Below are 16,712 nucleotides of genomic sequence, written 5' to 3'. Positions count from 1 at the left end.
CACTAGTAGTCCTTGACCCACTATTGATGCAAGCATTAAGGTTATCAAAACTTATTTTACTATTTTCTCCCATTTGTCTTATTGGGCATATATAGCCACAATTCACATCACTCGTCAACACTTACTTAAGATTTTCTAAGCATCAAGCCACCCAACTCTTGATCTTTTCAGGTCATGTAATTTTCTACATATTTATCCTTTTTGAAGTATGGATCCAAGGATCTCTTTATGTTTTCAGGTCTTCACCTTCTTCAGTTGTGCACCTTTTTTAGTCACTTTGATTTCAAGATTTTAACCTCCTTACATATAATTTCACTTTTCACCTTTTCGACCCTTTCAACAAAACTTTAGTACCAAATTTTACATTCACACTTTATCTTCAAAGTTACGCGTTCTGTGTTCATACTTTACTTTCAAGGTCTCACAAGTTCAATACAACATGCCTTCATTCACAAATGGTGTATTAGGAATAATATCAACTTTACTTCTGCAAGTTATCTTTGTGATACAGTTTACCTTTTCAGTTTTTACAGAAAGAAATGTGTACTTTTTTTCTAACCAAAAGACCTCGCCTACAACACAACGGCTATGCCTATACTTTTTGTCTTTGGTAATGAAACTTTATAACCTTCCATTCGATAAGGTAATTTTAATATATAAATATCTATCCCTATCACATTGACCTTTCCCTATAGCCACATTGACTTTTAAGAGATAAAGATGAAAGACTCTCTCTCATTTTTCTCATCTTATTGCTCTTAAAAAAACCCCATCTTTTGATTCAGATTATGGGTCCACTACGTATCTATATAGTTTATGTTGATAGGAAACACAACTAAATATGTATTCATTTGAATTGCCTCTATATTTGTTATTTCTTTAACTTCTTGAATTAATCATATTTGCTTTAGGAGTATTCAAGTTTGTTAAACATCAATCTTAGGTTCAAGGGTCGTTTGTTGCATGTTTTATGTATTTGCTTGAGGATAAGCAAATACTTAAGTGTGGAAGATTTTGATCTGTCATAATTTGATATGTCAAATTAGGCTCTCCATGACATTTTAAAGAGCTTATTCTCGAGTAATTTAGGTATGCTTTGTCAATTTTTAGTTTTATCGTCAATAAATTGTTCTTATTATTTTTATGTTGTTTTTAAAACCCAAATTAGTCAAACGTGCCATACGGAGCTAATGAGATGATTGAGTGGTGTAAAAATTTGAGGATAGCCTGAAATTGAAGAAATCACCTCTAGAAAAACGGTATCGCTATACCGAGCCATGGAGGTTGTGATACCTAAGACAGTGCTAAAGTGAAGAGAAGTGTGGCCAACTTAAGTGATATCGTGATGCCAAGGATAGGTATCGCGATATTGAGATCCCCCAAGACTCTCAAGCACAAGACTTCTTGAGATATCACGATACCAAAGCCTTGGGTATCGTGATACTAATGTCGAGATGAGATAAAAAATGACTGCAGGGGTAGCTATTGTCCAACACCAGCCCCAATCAAAATTAGACGTTTAAAGGCATTTTGGTCTAATTTTTTGGGTTGTATTTAGCTGTTAGCTGAAAACTTTAAAGGAACCCCCTTTAAAAAGTCATAAAGACTTTTGATAATAATCTTTTTAGCTTAAGTTTTTTTGTTTTCATCTTTTTAGGGTTTTTATTTTTATTACTTTTCTGATTTTTAGTCAGGTTGTTAGTTAGCTAGTTGAGTTTATTGTACATTGGTCTTATTTACTATTTAGTGCTTAAAACTTTATTGTATTTTCATTTTCATCCCAAGCTCTTAATATATTTCAACTTCATTTTCTTTCTAGCATAAAAATTTGATCTTTTGTGTTATTTGTCATCACCATTGTTGCCATATTTATTTTCTTCAAAAAATTTCTAAGAAAACTCTAAGCTTTCTTAAACCCCTTCTTGTGCCCATTTTGATGAATGCCTTGCTTGTCTGTTGGGTTGTTGTTTGTCTTACAATGAGGATGAGTAACTAAATCCATGATGGTTGGTTGATGGAAATATTGCTTAGTTAGTCTTTGGGCATAAGGACTAAATTGTAAAAATTAGACTAAATTTAATGAACTTTAAAACTTACAATTGACGCCCTTAAGGGAACACATAGATAGGTGAGACCGAGAGGAGATCCTATTGAGTATTAATTCATTTATCCTGAATTAGTTTGGTGAGGTCGAGAGATAACCTGAACTAAATCGTCTAATTTGGTAAAATAGTGACTGAGAGGTAAAATTGAGCCAATTAAAAGTTTAAGCCTTTAGATCCCTAATCCAAGGACTAACCAGCAACACGGAAGTTAATCAACCACTTATTTTTCTTGAATTGTTAATTGCATGATTTTACTTGTTTTACAATTTGGTCCTTATTAGTGTTAATTAGTTACTTAGTGTAATTTCCCTTATTAATGAATTTTCGTAATATGGTGCTTAGTAAGTATTTAGCTAGACTTCTTGTTTGTATGCTTATTGTTTAGAAATCATAGCATACCACATTATTATTGATTATTTTAGTGTTGATTTTCAGCCTTAGTGCACGCATACCGAGGCATAGTCAGTAGCATTCTTGAAGGGAAAGAATTTTTAAATGAGACTTTGATTTAGAAGGTGCTAAATGGATAAAGCATCAACATTTGGAAAGATAAATATCTGTTGAGAGTTAAAGATGGGAACCTAAAGCATCTTGGAAATATTGAAGGATCCTTACCAATAAGAGTTGCTAAGATCATTATTTACAAGAACTGAAATTGTAACACCCCACGCCTGACTTGTCCACCGAATTTGGGTGTGGAACATCACAAATGGACCTATACTTAAATTTGGCTAACTTAACTGCTATAAAGTAAACTAATAATAAAACCAATCAAATAATGAAATTTAAAATAACAATTATAACAACCAAGGCCTTATGCCACCAAATATTTAATCTTTCCAATTTCTATCTCTAATCAAACTATTTATTTACAATGTAACCCTGAAATTTTAGCTAAGGACTATTTGTCATAAAATCCAGATTCTGGGCATACTCTCTAGTTTCATGGATATTGATCCTGAGGCGAAGCCTCCCATAGTACCCCATTCTATGTGTATGACTGGAAGTACCTGTGAACCCTGATCTCACTATTCCATCTGGCTTGGTCCCTCTTCTACATACCATGGTCCCAAAAGACTTGTTGACATTTCCTTACCATACAAACCTTCAACATGACTCACCACTCTGGCGAACTCGTTCTCGTTCCATCCTACTAATAATAGTGGCAGGATTACTTCCAATAATCTACCTTATGCACAAGACTAACCTGGGACCTCTCATGTCCCATATGATGAATAGTTGACTTATCGTCCTGACAGGCCATTGCTCATCAGACTATACTAATCTGTTTCACTTCTTATGTAAGTTCTCCTTCGAAGTTAGCTTTATGGCTCGTTTCCATAAAGGACTATCCTCAAGATAGAATAGTCTTGACAGACATTCTGTCCCTATGTCAGAGTACTTATCCTGGAAGTGAAACTTCCATCCCATTCATGAGATTGCTTCTCACATACTACTTCTTTGAGCAACCTTTGGTGGCTTTTCATGATGGATCCTTGCTTGTGATCCACGAATACTTTTCCATAGTTAAGTCAGTTCTCACACGGTCTATCTTTTTCAAATTCTTGTTGGGCACATGCCAATACCTTGTTCCTTATTATTTCCATCATTTTGGTAGATTCCTCCAGATCTGCTTACCACTACTTGCACTTTCTTTTAACTTTTCTTTCACCACCATAATTTCTCGTACTTGGTGCACTAGTCGTATACTCCTCACTTGATTTTCTAGCGTACTTTTCACATCTGTTCCATGACAGACATTATGGTTTGTCGTAGTCGGGCTATACTCTTATACCCTTGTCCCATCTGACTTACCCTGTGTTACAGTCCTGATGGGCTTAACTCATGTTTACTATCCCGGTAGACTTTCTCTATTCTGTGTTTACTGTCCCGACAAGCTGCATCTTTGTGGATTCTATGGAGTCTTTCATCCATTATCTTACACCTGTCCGTCATCCTAGCGTACTATCTTATGATGTCATGAAGTCTTTCATCTGTGGTCGTACTCATCATAACTGGCTGTCATAATATCTTTCATCTATGGTCTTACACTGCATACCTTATACCTTGTACGATGCAATCATGTCATTTTTCATCCATGGCCTTACGCTACGTATTTCATACCAGACTACCATAACCTCTTTCATCTATAGTTTTATGTCATTTACCTTAAACTAGACTATCATAGCCTCTTTCATCTATGGTCTTACATCATATATCGTCGTTACAGTGTCGCCTCGAAAGACCAGTCGATACCGTCATCACGGTAAATACCATTCCATAATTTCTTTTCCCGAGTCCTTTTCCCATTACCTCCTTAACACTACCTAACCTTCATGCCCGAACACCATAGTGTTTTCTCTGCAAGGTCTGAAGTTTCGCTCGAGGCGGTAACTAATGGGTTCTCTCTCCATTTCCCTTCCTAATTTCATCTAACCCCTTGAGGTTTATCCACAATCATGCAATGCATGCTCATATTATTATGCTTCATGCTTCTGCAACCATGGCATACTTAAACAGTGTTAACCACGACAATGCGTTTGGAGTCTGGAACTCACCTAAATCCTTATTGTTCCTCTAGCTTATTCCTACTCTCGAACACTGGAGCTTCTATTCTCCAGACAGTAGCTTGCAACCAAAAACTCATTAGTTAAACTTACGCTACATTTTAAAAGCTTAAAATTTTATGACATACAGAAACCCTTAAAACAGTTTTGAATTTCAATAACTTCATCCTACATACACAAGGTTAAGAACCTTACTCGTTTGTTGTTTCCCCTACTTTTTCATCTTTATCCTCATGAAGTCTGCTTCATACAGAGCCTTCCATAACTGTTCCTTCGAGCTATCGAAGAAGATGAAGAATGGGAGAAATTAGACAAGGTCGAAAAGAAATCAACCTTGGAAAGCCATTTTCCAGCTATTTATAACCCTTCTCGCGCCACTTCTAACCTTATAAGAACTGTGCATCGCTAATTATTATTTCTCCTACTAAGGAACCGGCTAGTTCTATCCTAACCGAACCATAATTTGATCTCAGCCATGTCTAATTCAATTTTTACCTTTCTCGTTTCTTCTAATATAGGCCGTTAGCTTGCGATCTCTTTCAATATAATCTCGTATTCATTCTAAATTTTGGGATTATGGGAAATTGGGTGCTACATAAATGAAACTTATCTAGCATCGATATGGTGAGAAAATATTAGAATTATAAAAATTTTGAAAGTTCTCATTCATGAAACAGATAAACAAGATAGGTTGTTGTGGTTGTTTATAGCTATTGGTAAATATTTAGTGAAGTCAGGGTATAATGAGTTGAGAAAGCACTCTAGAAATGAGTATTCTTTATAAGCTACCAGCTCTCCCTTAGTTAATGGGAGCATTTGGAAAGTTATTTGGAGCTTACAAGTACCAAACAAAATTAAAATTTTCTTGTGAAAATTATGTCATAATGCTATTCCATCTCATTTTAATCTGTTGAAAAGAAAGTGTGTTTCGAACCTAATTTGTTGTTTATGTGGTATTGAAGATGAGATTGTTGAACATATTATTCTTAGTTTTGATTGGGATAGGATTTTTTTGAACCTAATTTGTTGTTTATGTGGTATTGAAGATGTGATTGTTGAACATATTATTTTTAGTTTGATTGGGACAGGATTTTTTTGAACCTAATTTGTTGTTTATGTGGTATTGAGGATGAGATTGTTGAACATATTATTCTTAGTTTTGATTGGGTTAGGATAATATGGTATGAGGCTTGTTTTAGTCTTCAAATGCTAAAGTATTGGATTCAATCATTTCACAAATGGTTCTCAAAGTTGTTACAAATGCCTTGTCTGAGGGAAAATGTCAAAGTTAGAATTGTCTTCACTTGCTGGCACATTTAGAAAGTTAGGTGTGAGGTCACAATTGGAGGTGAGAAACTTGACTTAGAGAGAATTATTCAAAGGATTAATTGCTCAATGAATGGATTCTTATATGCTTAAGGGATCCTATGTTAAAAGAATAACTCCGATCGAACTGGGAAGTCGACTGTTGATGTTTGGCAAAAATCTCCAAAAGGTCGAGTTAAAGTTAATTGTGATGGGGCATTTGACACCTCAACAGCTTGTGCTAGTATTGGAATAATAGGCAAAAATTCAAGTAGAAAGATATTGGATGGGATTGGTAAAAAGATTATAGTGGATTGATTCATCTAAGGTTGTCGAGGCTAAAGCTATGGTTGGAGGGATTGAATTAGTTGTGAAGAACAAATGGACCAATGTGGCAATCAAGACTAACTCTCAGACTATTGCTTCAGATATTAAGAAGAATAGTCAAGATCGAAGATGAAGATTAAAGCCAATCCTTCAAGTTTTTAATAAGCTAGTCATGCAGCTTTCTTTTGTGAAAGTCAATATTATTAGACGAGAAACTAGTAGGGCAATGGATCGATTTTCTAACTTTACTGTAAGAAGATATGCATTTTTGGTTGTTCAAATCAACTACTGTCTTCATTAGTCTTTATTGTAACAACCCATTTTTAGTGGTGTCGGAAATAGTGATTTCGGGATCACAAATCTGACGAGTGAATCTAAAAATATTATTATTTAATATTTACGAGTCAAATATAGTATTATATTGAATTTTGATCCAATAATTTTTACTAACTGAACAAATAGTTAAATACAAGTGGTTTGTCCCTAAATTTAAGTGGTTTTGGAAAATGAGGTATCAAGACCTCGTTTCTGTAAACTACTATATAGGTGTATCGAAGTTTGGTCTGGAAATTTTAGTGGTTTGATGGTTAATTAAGGAAAAAAGAGTAAATCGTAAAGACTACAAAAGTTAATCACTATTAGTTTATTTGGGCCAAATGGATGGGAAAACATTATTTCATGGATTTAAATAACAATTTAGCCATTATTGTAGTTAGTGGCTAGTTTTAGACTTGATTAATTAAGTTTTATGATTAAAATTTTATATTAAACTAATGTTAAAAATTTATTAATAATAAAACAAAAAGGGAAAAAGCATTCATCTTCTTCTTTATTTTATTTTGCAAATTGAAACGCTATTTTTAAAGCTTGGGATCTTCGACCTTGTATTGGTTTATGCATGTAAGTTCATTTTTCACTCGTTTTTCATGAATTTTATGTTCTTGAGATCGTTGTAGCTTAATCTATCTAGCCTAGGGACTAATTTGTAATTCTATCAAATTTTTGAAAACTTTCCATTTTTAGTTGTTAATGATTTAGTTTGAAGCTTGATGATGAGTTTGGACTAATTTGTAAAGTGATTTTGTATAGTTTTTAACTTTAAGGATTAAATTAAAAGTATGTTAAATTTGTCAAGGTTTTCTTGTAAAATTTCAGAATTATAGGGCTGATTTGGGATGGAAATGAATTTGGCACAATGGGTATAGGGATTATTTGTGAAAATAAGATTGTTTCGATTTTAGGGACTAAATTGAATAAAATGTAAATGTTTAGGAAATTTTGAAAATGTCAATAAAGTAGTCATTTATGTAAAATGGATTGTTGTAAAGTATTTGGGACTAATAATTGAATTAAACCATTGTATAATCAAGAACCGGTAGAAAATTGTGGAAAATAGAAAGTTACTGACTAGACCCTGATATTACTATCTCTACAATGTAGTCCTGGTAAGTTCATACGATTTAATTTAGTATAGTCTATAATACTATATCGACTTATGATTTATGATTTGTTGAATATGTGTATATATAATTAAATTGTCTCAAATTGATTCAAAGTGAGATATGTAATTGAATTGTAAAGTATTACATGATTTTCTGTATCGAGCCTAGATGAACATAGGATAGGATACAATTGGCATGCCAATAGGTTATTTTGCATGTTGTACGTGATTGACTTGTTATTATACACTGAATATACCGAAATCTAACATTTGTTGCGGATTCTTGAGTTATATTTACAGTGATTCTTATGTGTTTCTAGGGGCAGATGTAAAGCTTACGAGCTTGGCAATTGGTGCCTAAGCGTGTTCTTGGTTGGATTGGCTGGATTGAGCATTTTGGAGTGTCTTGGGTGGATAACCACGTATATATCGTTCATTAGGTAGATTTTCAATGCTTAAATGACATGGTGATGGTATGTAATTGATTTTTGGTTATGATGCCTTGTTGATGACTTGTATACATTTTCATGATTTTCGATATTATATCGTGACTTGATAAATAAACCTCACCTGTTGAAAGCTTGTGTTGACAAAGTTAATATTAGTTAAAGAGTTTGTTAATTATTAAACTATGTTTTCAAGGTAAGTTATATCGTTTCAACCCAAGAACTTACTAAGCTCTTTGAAGCTTACTCGTATTGTTTTTCATGTTTTCTTGTAGATATCATTTTGTGGAACCTGGCAATCAGATCAAGTTGATGATCACACTATCTAGCTATCTTTTGGTAGACTTTGAAAATGTTTATTTTGAGATATGTGGCATGTAACAGGAGTGAAGTTATGTACATAAATGTTTAATGTATTTAAAGTATGTTTGAGATTTCCTAGCCATGTGAATTTGTTAATATAATGATATGGTTTACTATGGTTGATGTGGTATGTGATGATAAAATAGTTGAAATGGTTTTGAAAGTTTAATTGCATGGTTGATGGAATATTGAATGCCATATATGCATAGTTAGTCTTTGGTTTCTTGTTTAATGGTTAATAGATATGACATTATACTTCGATTGTTGATTTAGGATGTTTTAGTTGATTAAGTGAATTGGTATAGTTGTTGAATACATGCCTATGTAAATACTTTGATATAAGGTTTGTTGGATGTTAAAGAATTGGTAACATTTGACATTTTGTATAACATTGTTAGGCAAGCTTGAATTGGTTAGAAAATGACATTGGATGTTAGTTTGGATTATTGTTTGTGATCGTGCCCTATGGCATATTGGTTAGAATTAGGCAAAGGGCATGTTTTGGGTATGATTTGAACAAGTTAAAAGATTGGAAAATGGTACACTTGCACATTAAGTAAGCATGAAATGTTTGACTTGTTATTAAAGGTAAATTTCAGGTCACACGGTCATGTGCCATACACGGGTTCTTGGCACGGCCATGTGGTCTATGTAATTTAGTTTTCAATTTGCACACACGACCACAATTAGTTGCACGGTCGGAAGACACGACCGTGTGTCTCCTTCCACATTATTTTAGTTCTCACACATGGTTGAACAACACGACCACGTCCCATAACACACAGCTTAAACTTGTCACACGGTCGTGTGACCCATGTTTTCTGCTTGTCTTATTTTTCTATTTTATTTCGAATTAGTCCCTACTTGTTTCTAAATTGATTTTAGAGTTATAGAACTTCAATTTAAGCCCCATTTTTGTATGAATAGCATGATTATTGACTGATTATATATTGATGAATGTTTAAAGATAAATTTTGAATTGAAATAGCATATGGTTATCCTGTTAATTGTTATAGCATCCCATAACCCTAATTCAGTGACAGGGATGGGCGACGGGTGTTACATTTTTTCTTGATAAGGATGGTTTATCTGCACCTCCATCTTTATTCTTCCTTTTTCTCTTATGGCTGGTTGGAGAAGATGAACTATCATTTCTCTTTCCACTAAGTTCCCTTTTATATGAGTAATTAAGCTTTACTTAATCTAATTTAACTTTAATTAATCATTGGTTATTATTTTAACTAAAATTAATTAGTTTAATCACCAATTATCAATATTGTCCACTAAAATATGTTTATAATGGTTTATTAACCATTTTGGCCCTTTGGATAATTATAATTTAAGTCCCCAAGCCATTTCCTAATTAAAAATCTATAGCATTTGGATTTTACAATTTAGTATTTGGGCCATGATTAATCACAATTTTGGCTAAATTACTCATCCAAATTTCAATTGATCTATATGCTAATTCCGTAAATATCCCTATTTAAGATTTACGGACTTGATTTACGAAAATAAGGTTCCAAAACTGCATTTTTCGCTACCACCAGAAACCGGGTCATTACATAATACATATGGTTTGGTTTTTTATTTATAATTTATTTATGTTTTCTATATTTTTAAATCATGTTTATAATTTTTATCCAAAAAATGATTTTAAAAAAATATTTTTCTTTTTTTAAAATTTTAGAATTAGAATTAAATTGACAAATTTTGTAAATGTTGAGGGCTAAATTTATTGAATTTTAAGAATTAGAACTAAAATGACAAATTTTGTAAACATTGAGGGCTAAATTTGTTGAATTTTTAGATTTATGATCAAATTGATAGAATGTGTAATTATTGGAGAGCTAAATTTGTTATTGGGCCAATAAAAAAAGGCACACATAAACTTTTTTCACTCATCTAGCAACAGCTAACGAGAGAGTGACTAAAACTTTTTATTTCAAAAATTGATTGACTAAATCGAAAATATTAACAGTTGGTGACCAAAATGAACTAGAAGTATAGTTGGGTGACTATTTTTATAATTTACTTTTTTTTATGAAAAGTAGGTATCTAATTATACAAAATAAATATATAATTTTAAGTTATATAATAATTTAATAAATATATAAATTTGGTTATTATAAAACTTTATATGGATTAACTATAAATAAGTACATATATGAATAATAAAAAATAAATACAAATATAACTAATCAATTTAATTATTATATATTTAATTTATCAAAAGTGAATAATTATATAAATTTTTTAATAATCTTAATTGTTATTTAATTAGTTGGGTAATTGGGTTGGGTTAAATACTTGAGTTTGAATTAGGTTTAGCTGAATAGTAGGCCTATTTATATATTATAATTTTATTTATTAATTTTTTCGGTTAAACCAAAAAAATTCGGTTAATCGACCGGTTTCAAACCGAATTAACCGCTAACCAAAAAATTAAAAAATAATTAACCGACCCCCAACCAAAAAAATTTAATTAACCAACCGAAATCGATCGATTAACCGAATTTTTTCGATTTTACCTGAATTTTGCACAACCCTACAATAAACTTAGCAGCGCATCTTTTATGATAAGACCGGTAGTTGGCACACGTGTCTGGTCTGTCAAACTGGTAAAGTCTAAAACTCTAATGAATTCTCGTCATTTCTTCCAGTGTTGTTATTAATCTCTCGTTCTCAGTCCACTTTCTAATCTCAAACCCAGAATTCGCAGTTCCTAACAACTCCCTGTTGGATGCTTGGTGAAATCGTATAAAACTCTGATAAAGGGAGCAACTTTATTTCATTTATGTTTACCACCAATGGCATCTCCTTCGCAGTCAACTAACTTCCCCACCATCATCTTCATCTTGTTTTCATTCGTTCTCATCCCAACCATAAATGCCGTTCCTTTCATCGTGTTGCACGGTAATGCTTTCATTCACAGCACGCTCTCTGTGTGACCCATTAAGTTTGCACTTTTTCCTGTAGGATCATTGACTTGCTTACTCTATCTGTGAGGAGTAACTTATAAGTTAATACTAGTTTTGGGTAATTATAGCACAACCAATTTCTAAATTTGAATAATTTTATTGTTTCTTTTCACTCTACTTCTATTGGATGGATGCCTTTAGGCGTTAGCCTCTTAGTTTCATATACTAAAACTACAAGAGTGGTAAGAAGGGTCAGTTCTGTTGGTCTCTATGAAACTGGTAACTGATTTTACTTTGGAACATTATGTAATCATAACGGCAGTTTAATGCCATCGGTGTATGGAGTGGAAAACAAATTCGAATCTGTCAGCTTTACTGGAGAGCTAGAATTTATTATAAAAAATATATATGCATATAAACATTGGATAAACTACTCTCTAGGTTTTGCCATATGATAACTGCTATAATACCGTAGCAGAGCAGGCCGGTTTCAGTTTTCCGCTATCTTTAAAGTAGAATAAGGGACTTAGTTTATTTATCCTACATAATTCTTTATCTTCTTAATAGCAGGATGGGTTGATAAACCTATGTGATTCACTACTGGCATGTTTTGTGGCAGGCATTAGTGATAAATGTAGTGGCCATGGAGTCACTCGATTTACTAAGCTTCTAAGCAGCTGGTCTAATTCTCAAGGATACTGCGTGTACGATCTTCTTTCATGTTTCTTTTACGAGTCTCTTTTCATTTTTAGTTCTCAGTGACTGCAAATGTAAAAAAATTATTTGGTTATATTCTCAAATCAGAAGTTTGACTTATTTGTCTACAGAATTTTATGCTGACTCTGGCATTCTTTATAAGTTAACAAGAAGGCGTCAAGAAGTGAAATTTGTTTTAGCTTATTGTCACACTCTGCTCACCATTTTATCTTATTTTAGAAAAGTCGTATAGCTATTCTAGGTATACATGCATATGTTTTGCAGTATGTTCATGATATTCTTCTGCATATGTGTGTATGCATGAGTCTGCACATGTCTGTTTTCATGTGTAGATTTGTTCTTTTGGCCATGCTATTCCCTGGATCAAAATTTTGTATGAATTCTTATACCTAATAATCTGACATTTTCGTGACTGTAGGGAAATTGGAGATGGTTCATGGGATTCATGGACTATGCCCCTTTTGGAACAGGTAAAACTTTGAACTGAGATTTCTCACCATCTGTAGTCCTTGTAATAAAAATCTTATTAATATAATCTATCCTACTTTTTTCTTGCAGACATCAATTGCTTGTGAAAAGGTCTTAAAACCGTTTGGTACATTTATCACTTTGATGTTTTATAGCTGAAGTTCCAACTTCTGAATCAGTCTTCATTCCACAGGTGAAAAACATGACTGAACTTAGCCAAGGTTACAACATGGTTGGACTCTCTCAGGTAATTAATATAAGTTGAAATTTGCTTATTTCTATAATTTATACTTGTTCTACTACTTGTCTAGGTGCCCAGAAATGTTCGTTCACAAACTCACGATCACATATTTCTTTACATCATGCATTAAGATTTCATATGATCCTTTTCTTTTACACAGGGTAGCCTGATTGGTCGAGGCATTATTGAATTTTGTGATGGAGGACCTCCTGTAAGAGCTTCTTTATTTGGATCTCTTTAGTTACTTCTCTGTTTACCGAAATGTAGCACTCTAGTTGTCCCCCAAGGCGAATAGGCCATTGGAAAGTGAACGTCACTGATTCAGCTGGCCATAGGATGCCCCTTCTCTAGCATACGTGCTAACAAAGGCTCTTCATCTTCTGAACTTCTCCTATATTACTGTATTTTCTTCTGTTTCATCTTTTTTTGCATGCTTTTACGCATCCCTTTCTTTTCTCTCTCTCTCTCTCTCTCTCTCTCTCTCTTGCTGGTTACTTTTGTCTTTGTAACTGAAATCTAACATTGCGTTTTATTTGTATGCTTTTTGTGAGTCAGGTCAAGAATTTCATATCGTTGGCAGGGCCCCATGCTGGTATTGCTTCAATTCCATTTTGTGAAGTGAGTGCTGTTACACCCAATTTTCGTTTTCTTTTGTCGGTCAAGATGCATGATTTCCTTATGGTCTGTGTCTTATCATTTAACTCTCAAACATTGAGAATGAGAGTGATATAGAGCATGCCTAGGGGTACCTGATCAAATGCGCTTTACGCAAAAGGGTCTAAAGCGCTTTTGTTTTCTGGCACTAAGGCAAAACACATTAACAAATAACAACACAGATTATTTCAGACTATTATTTCACTCTGTTCTGATGTGCCCTTTATTTGGCAGTCTACCGTGATATGCATATTTCTCGATAGCTTAATCAAGTCGGAAGTTTATAGCAACTTCGTACAGGTATAAGATTCTTTTCGAACTACTTTCCAGTCTTTCACATGTCAAACATCCTCTACTGTAGCATATTCTTATCTTGTTTATATACCTAAATAGGAGTTCAATACAATCTTGAATGCATGCCATTGATATTTGCAGGAACACTTGGCACCCAGTGGTTATCTTAAAATTCCAACAGTGAGTATTATTCACAGCTTTGGCTTTATATGGTTCTTGCCAATTTTCATGTTGTTTCGTTAATAGTCTGCAATCAAATATTGACATGGAACTCTGTCAAATCGATTATGTTCTCATCCTTCACCTTTGAAGGTAGAAGACATGTAGATTTACGCTTGTATAACTAACTTTCCGAGGTTAATGGCTACTCCATTTTTTCTTCCATTTCACCAGGACATAACTGACTACCTCAAAGGATGTAGATTCCTCCCAAAACTAAACAATGAAATCAAGGGCGCGAGAAATTCTACTTACAAGGAACGGTTTGCCAGTTTACAAAATCTGGTGCTTATAATGGTAGTTGAAGTGTCCTCTCAGCCAACTTTTGAAGGAGAAATCCATAAAGTTTTTCATGCCATTTGCTGCTAACCTTTTCTTTGCATGTTTTGGATCAGTTTGAGGATGATACAGTATTAGTACCCAAAGAAACATCCTGGTTTGGTTATTATCCTGACGGGGCCTTTGATCCTATATTGCCTGCGCAGGAGGTAATGTATCTTTTGAAAGTATTTAATGATCTATCAATACATTTTCAAAAGCACAAATCCTGCAGAACATGTTTAAGATTGAACTGACAGCTACAAGTGTTTATATCTCCGCAGACCGAGCTTTACAAGGAAGATTGGATCGGTCTGAAAACCTTAGATGAAGCTGGAAAAGTTAAGTTCGTAAATGTTTCGGGGTCGCATCTGAAAATCTCGGAAAGCGACATGAAGAAGTACATTGTGCCATACTTGGGGGACCAACCATCTACAGAATCTTCATCTTATGAATGGCTTTGGAGACTCTGGTACTTAACTAAAGATGTAATTGGCCTGAAAGAAGATCAACCTTTGATGCACACCACGTATTAAACCAAGTGCCTGTTGTATATTTTGTCTTTTGTACCATCAAAATAATACTAATTAAGGCATTTAATGCAGGAAACATACTAACTGATTTAAAAGTCTAAAAATTGAAGTGAACTGGCACGGAGAATTACTTTAGTGTAATGTTGGGTATGATACATTATTTTCAGTTAATTTCATCCTTGGTTGAAGAATATAAGACTACTTATAAAAGCATATTTTACTAAATTCTCGTAGTTCTTTTTTAAACAAAATTAGTTTTAATTTCCTAAATTATGTTAATTGTTGTTTTTATTATATTTTATATATTAATTAGTTTTCTTTCAGGCGGATTTAATTATGTATATTTCAATTAAAATATTTAATTGTTTCTTAATTTATTTTAAAATGAAAATGTTAGTCAAAACTTGGTAGTCAGAGCTTTAGCTACAAATAGATAATTGCAGTAGGCACTTGATTTGATGTAATTAAATATAGTTGAGTTGAGAAATAAGCATATAAGTTGGGGAGCAATTAAAAACTATTAAACCCTAAACATAAAATCAGAATAAAGCTATTAATTCTTTTGATTGCATTTTAACTTGAAAATATTGAAAATAACATTATTATTTTGAAAAGTAAGATGCAAAGTGAAAGAACAATGATTTCAAAGGAGAAAAACTATTATTTTAAAATACTGGTTAAATATTTTTTAATAAAAAGCAGGGGTTAGAGAATAAAAGCATTAAAATGTGGATGGTGGACAGCAGCTGGTTCACATCTATCTCAGGATATTAAAGAATTTATTCAACTTCTATCATTTTCTTCTCCTAACATTGATTAAATATTTAAATATTGTTTAAGAATATATATATTATAAATAGTACTGTTTGAATTTTTATTTCAAAAATTAATTTATGTTGTAATTTTAATTTTAAAAATACTTGTAATTTAATCTAAATGAAATTTCTTAAACTGTTTCCAAAATGCAATCTTGAAAATTTTAATTTAAGAAGTACTTGTAATTGTTATTTATTTAAAAAAACAACATACCAAAATATAAATTTAGAAAGTCTCGGGAGTTGTTGGTAAGAAAGATGGCTCAAAAAATGCATAGTTGGGCATCTAAGAGTTTATCATTACAACTTCTTCCATCAATCATTTTTAGCCTTCAAAATGTTTGGTGTACTATCTTTATTCTTCCATCCAAAGTTATTAAAAAGTGCTCTTTTATGAAAAGCTAAGGAATGAGATGCAAAAGTTGGAAACTGATTTGTCACCCTAAAGCTGAAGGAGGACTTGGGATAAAGGACCTTGCAATATGGAATAAAGCTTGTACAGTAAGATGTCCACGGTTGATGGTTGCGAAAGCTGGGTTTATGGGTTTCTTGGGTTGATAACTATAGGTGAATTACACTATTAGTTAATAAACTATCGATAAGTTTTCGTTTTGATCATTTAACTAAAAAAAGTTATAATTTGGTCATTAAATTATTCAAAAGTTTTTATTTAAGTCACTGGACTATTAAAATTGACACTATATCGCTTTTTCTATTCGCACTATCTGTACCAATTAAAAGCTCTCTTTCTCCTTCTCTTTTATAGTTCAATTTATTTTTCATGAAACAGCTTTGGACATGACAAATCTGCGAACTAAAATTTCAAACAACCTTTTTCTTCGATCTCCAACATAGACCATCAGATCAAATTAGATCTAATGTATGTTTTTCTACTTGTCGATGGGTACTCATCTACTGTACAAATCGTAGAATCATCGCTTGGAGCGCGTTGGCAGAACTTTTAAAAAAACTTAGCAA

At 32.8% G+C, this 16,712-nt stretch overlaps 1 protein-coding gene across 2 annotated transcripts; it reads left to right on the top strand.

Annotated features, from left to right (window-relative positions):
* The first annotated feature begins 11,193 nt into the window (after positions 1–11,193).
* Positions 11,194–15,144, top strand: LOC105791694 (uncharacterized). Of its 2 annotated transcripts, XM_012619895.2 has the most exons (12): positions 11,196–11,470; positions 12,095–12,179; positions 12,611–12,662; positions 12,751–12,771; positions 12,854–12,907; positions 13,062–13,112; positions 13,457–13,519; positions 13,790–13,855; positions 13,991–14,029; positions 14,243–14,365; positions 14,464–14,556; positions 14,671–15,144. In XM_012619895.2, the coding sequence occupies exons 1-12, from the start codon at positions 11,365–11,367 to the stop codon at positions 14,920–14,922; spliced, it is 1,005 nt and encodes a 334-aa protein (XP_012475349.1). In that variant the 5' UTR covers positions 11,196–11,364; the 3' UTR covers positions 14,923–15,144. The 2 variants fall into 2 exon arrangements, with proteins under 2 accessions (XP_052491185.1, XP_012475349.1); XM_052635225.1 differs by lacking the exon at positions 13,991–14,029 and having other exon boundaries at positions 11,194–11,470.
* Positions 15,145–16,712: the final 1,568 nt, after the last annotated feature.

Source organism: Gossypium raimondii, chromosome 8 (genome assembly GCF_025698545.1).
Source record: "Gossypium raimondii isolate GPD5lz chromosome 8, ASM2569854v1, whole genome shotgun sequence".
NCBI lineage: Eukaryota > Viridiplantae > Streptophyta > Magnoliopsida > Malvales > Malvaceae > Gossypium > Gossypium raimondii.
Note: the sequence above shows the minus strand (reverse complement) of the source record. Positions and strands in the feature narration are given on the sequence as shown.

What these genes read in the sequence shown, in the direction of transcription:
- LOC105791694 (XM_012619895.2), top strand. Translation starts at nt 11,365, where the DNA reads ATGGCATCTCCTTCGCAGTCAACTAACTTCCCCACCATCATCTTCATC. An exon ending in AATTCTCAAGGATACTGCGT is followed by an intron (nt 12,180 to 12,610) that starts GTACGATCTTCT and finishes TCGTGACTGTAG; the next exon opens with GGAAATTGGAGATGGTTCAT. An exon ending in AAAATCTGGTGCTTATAATG is followed by an intron (nt 14,366 to 14,463) that starts GTAGTTGAAGTG and finishes GTTTTGGATCAG; the next exon opens with TTTGAGGATGATACAGTATT.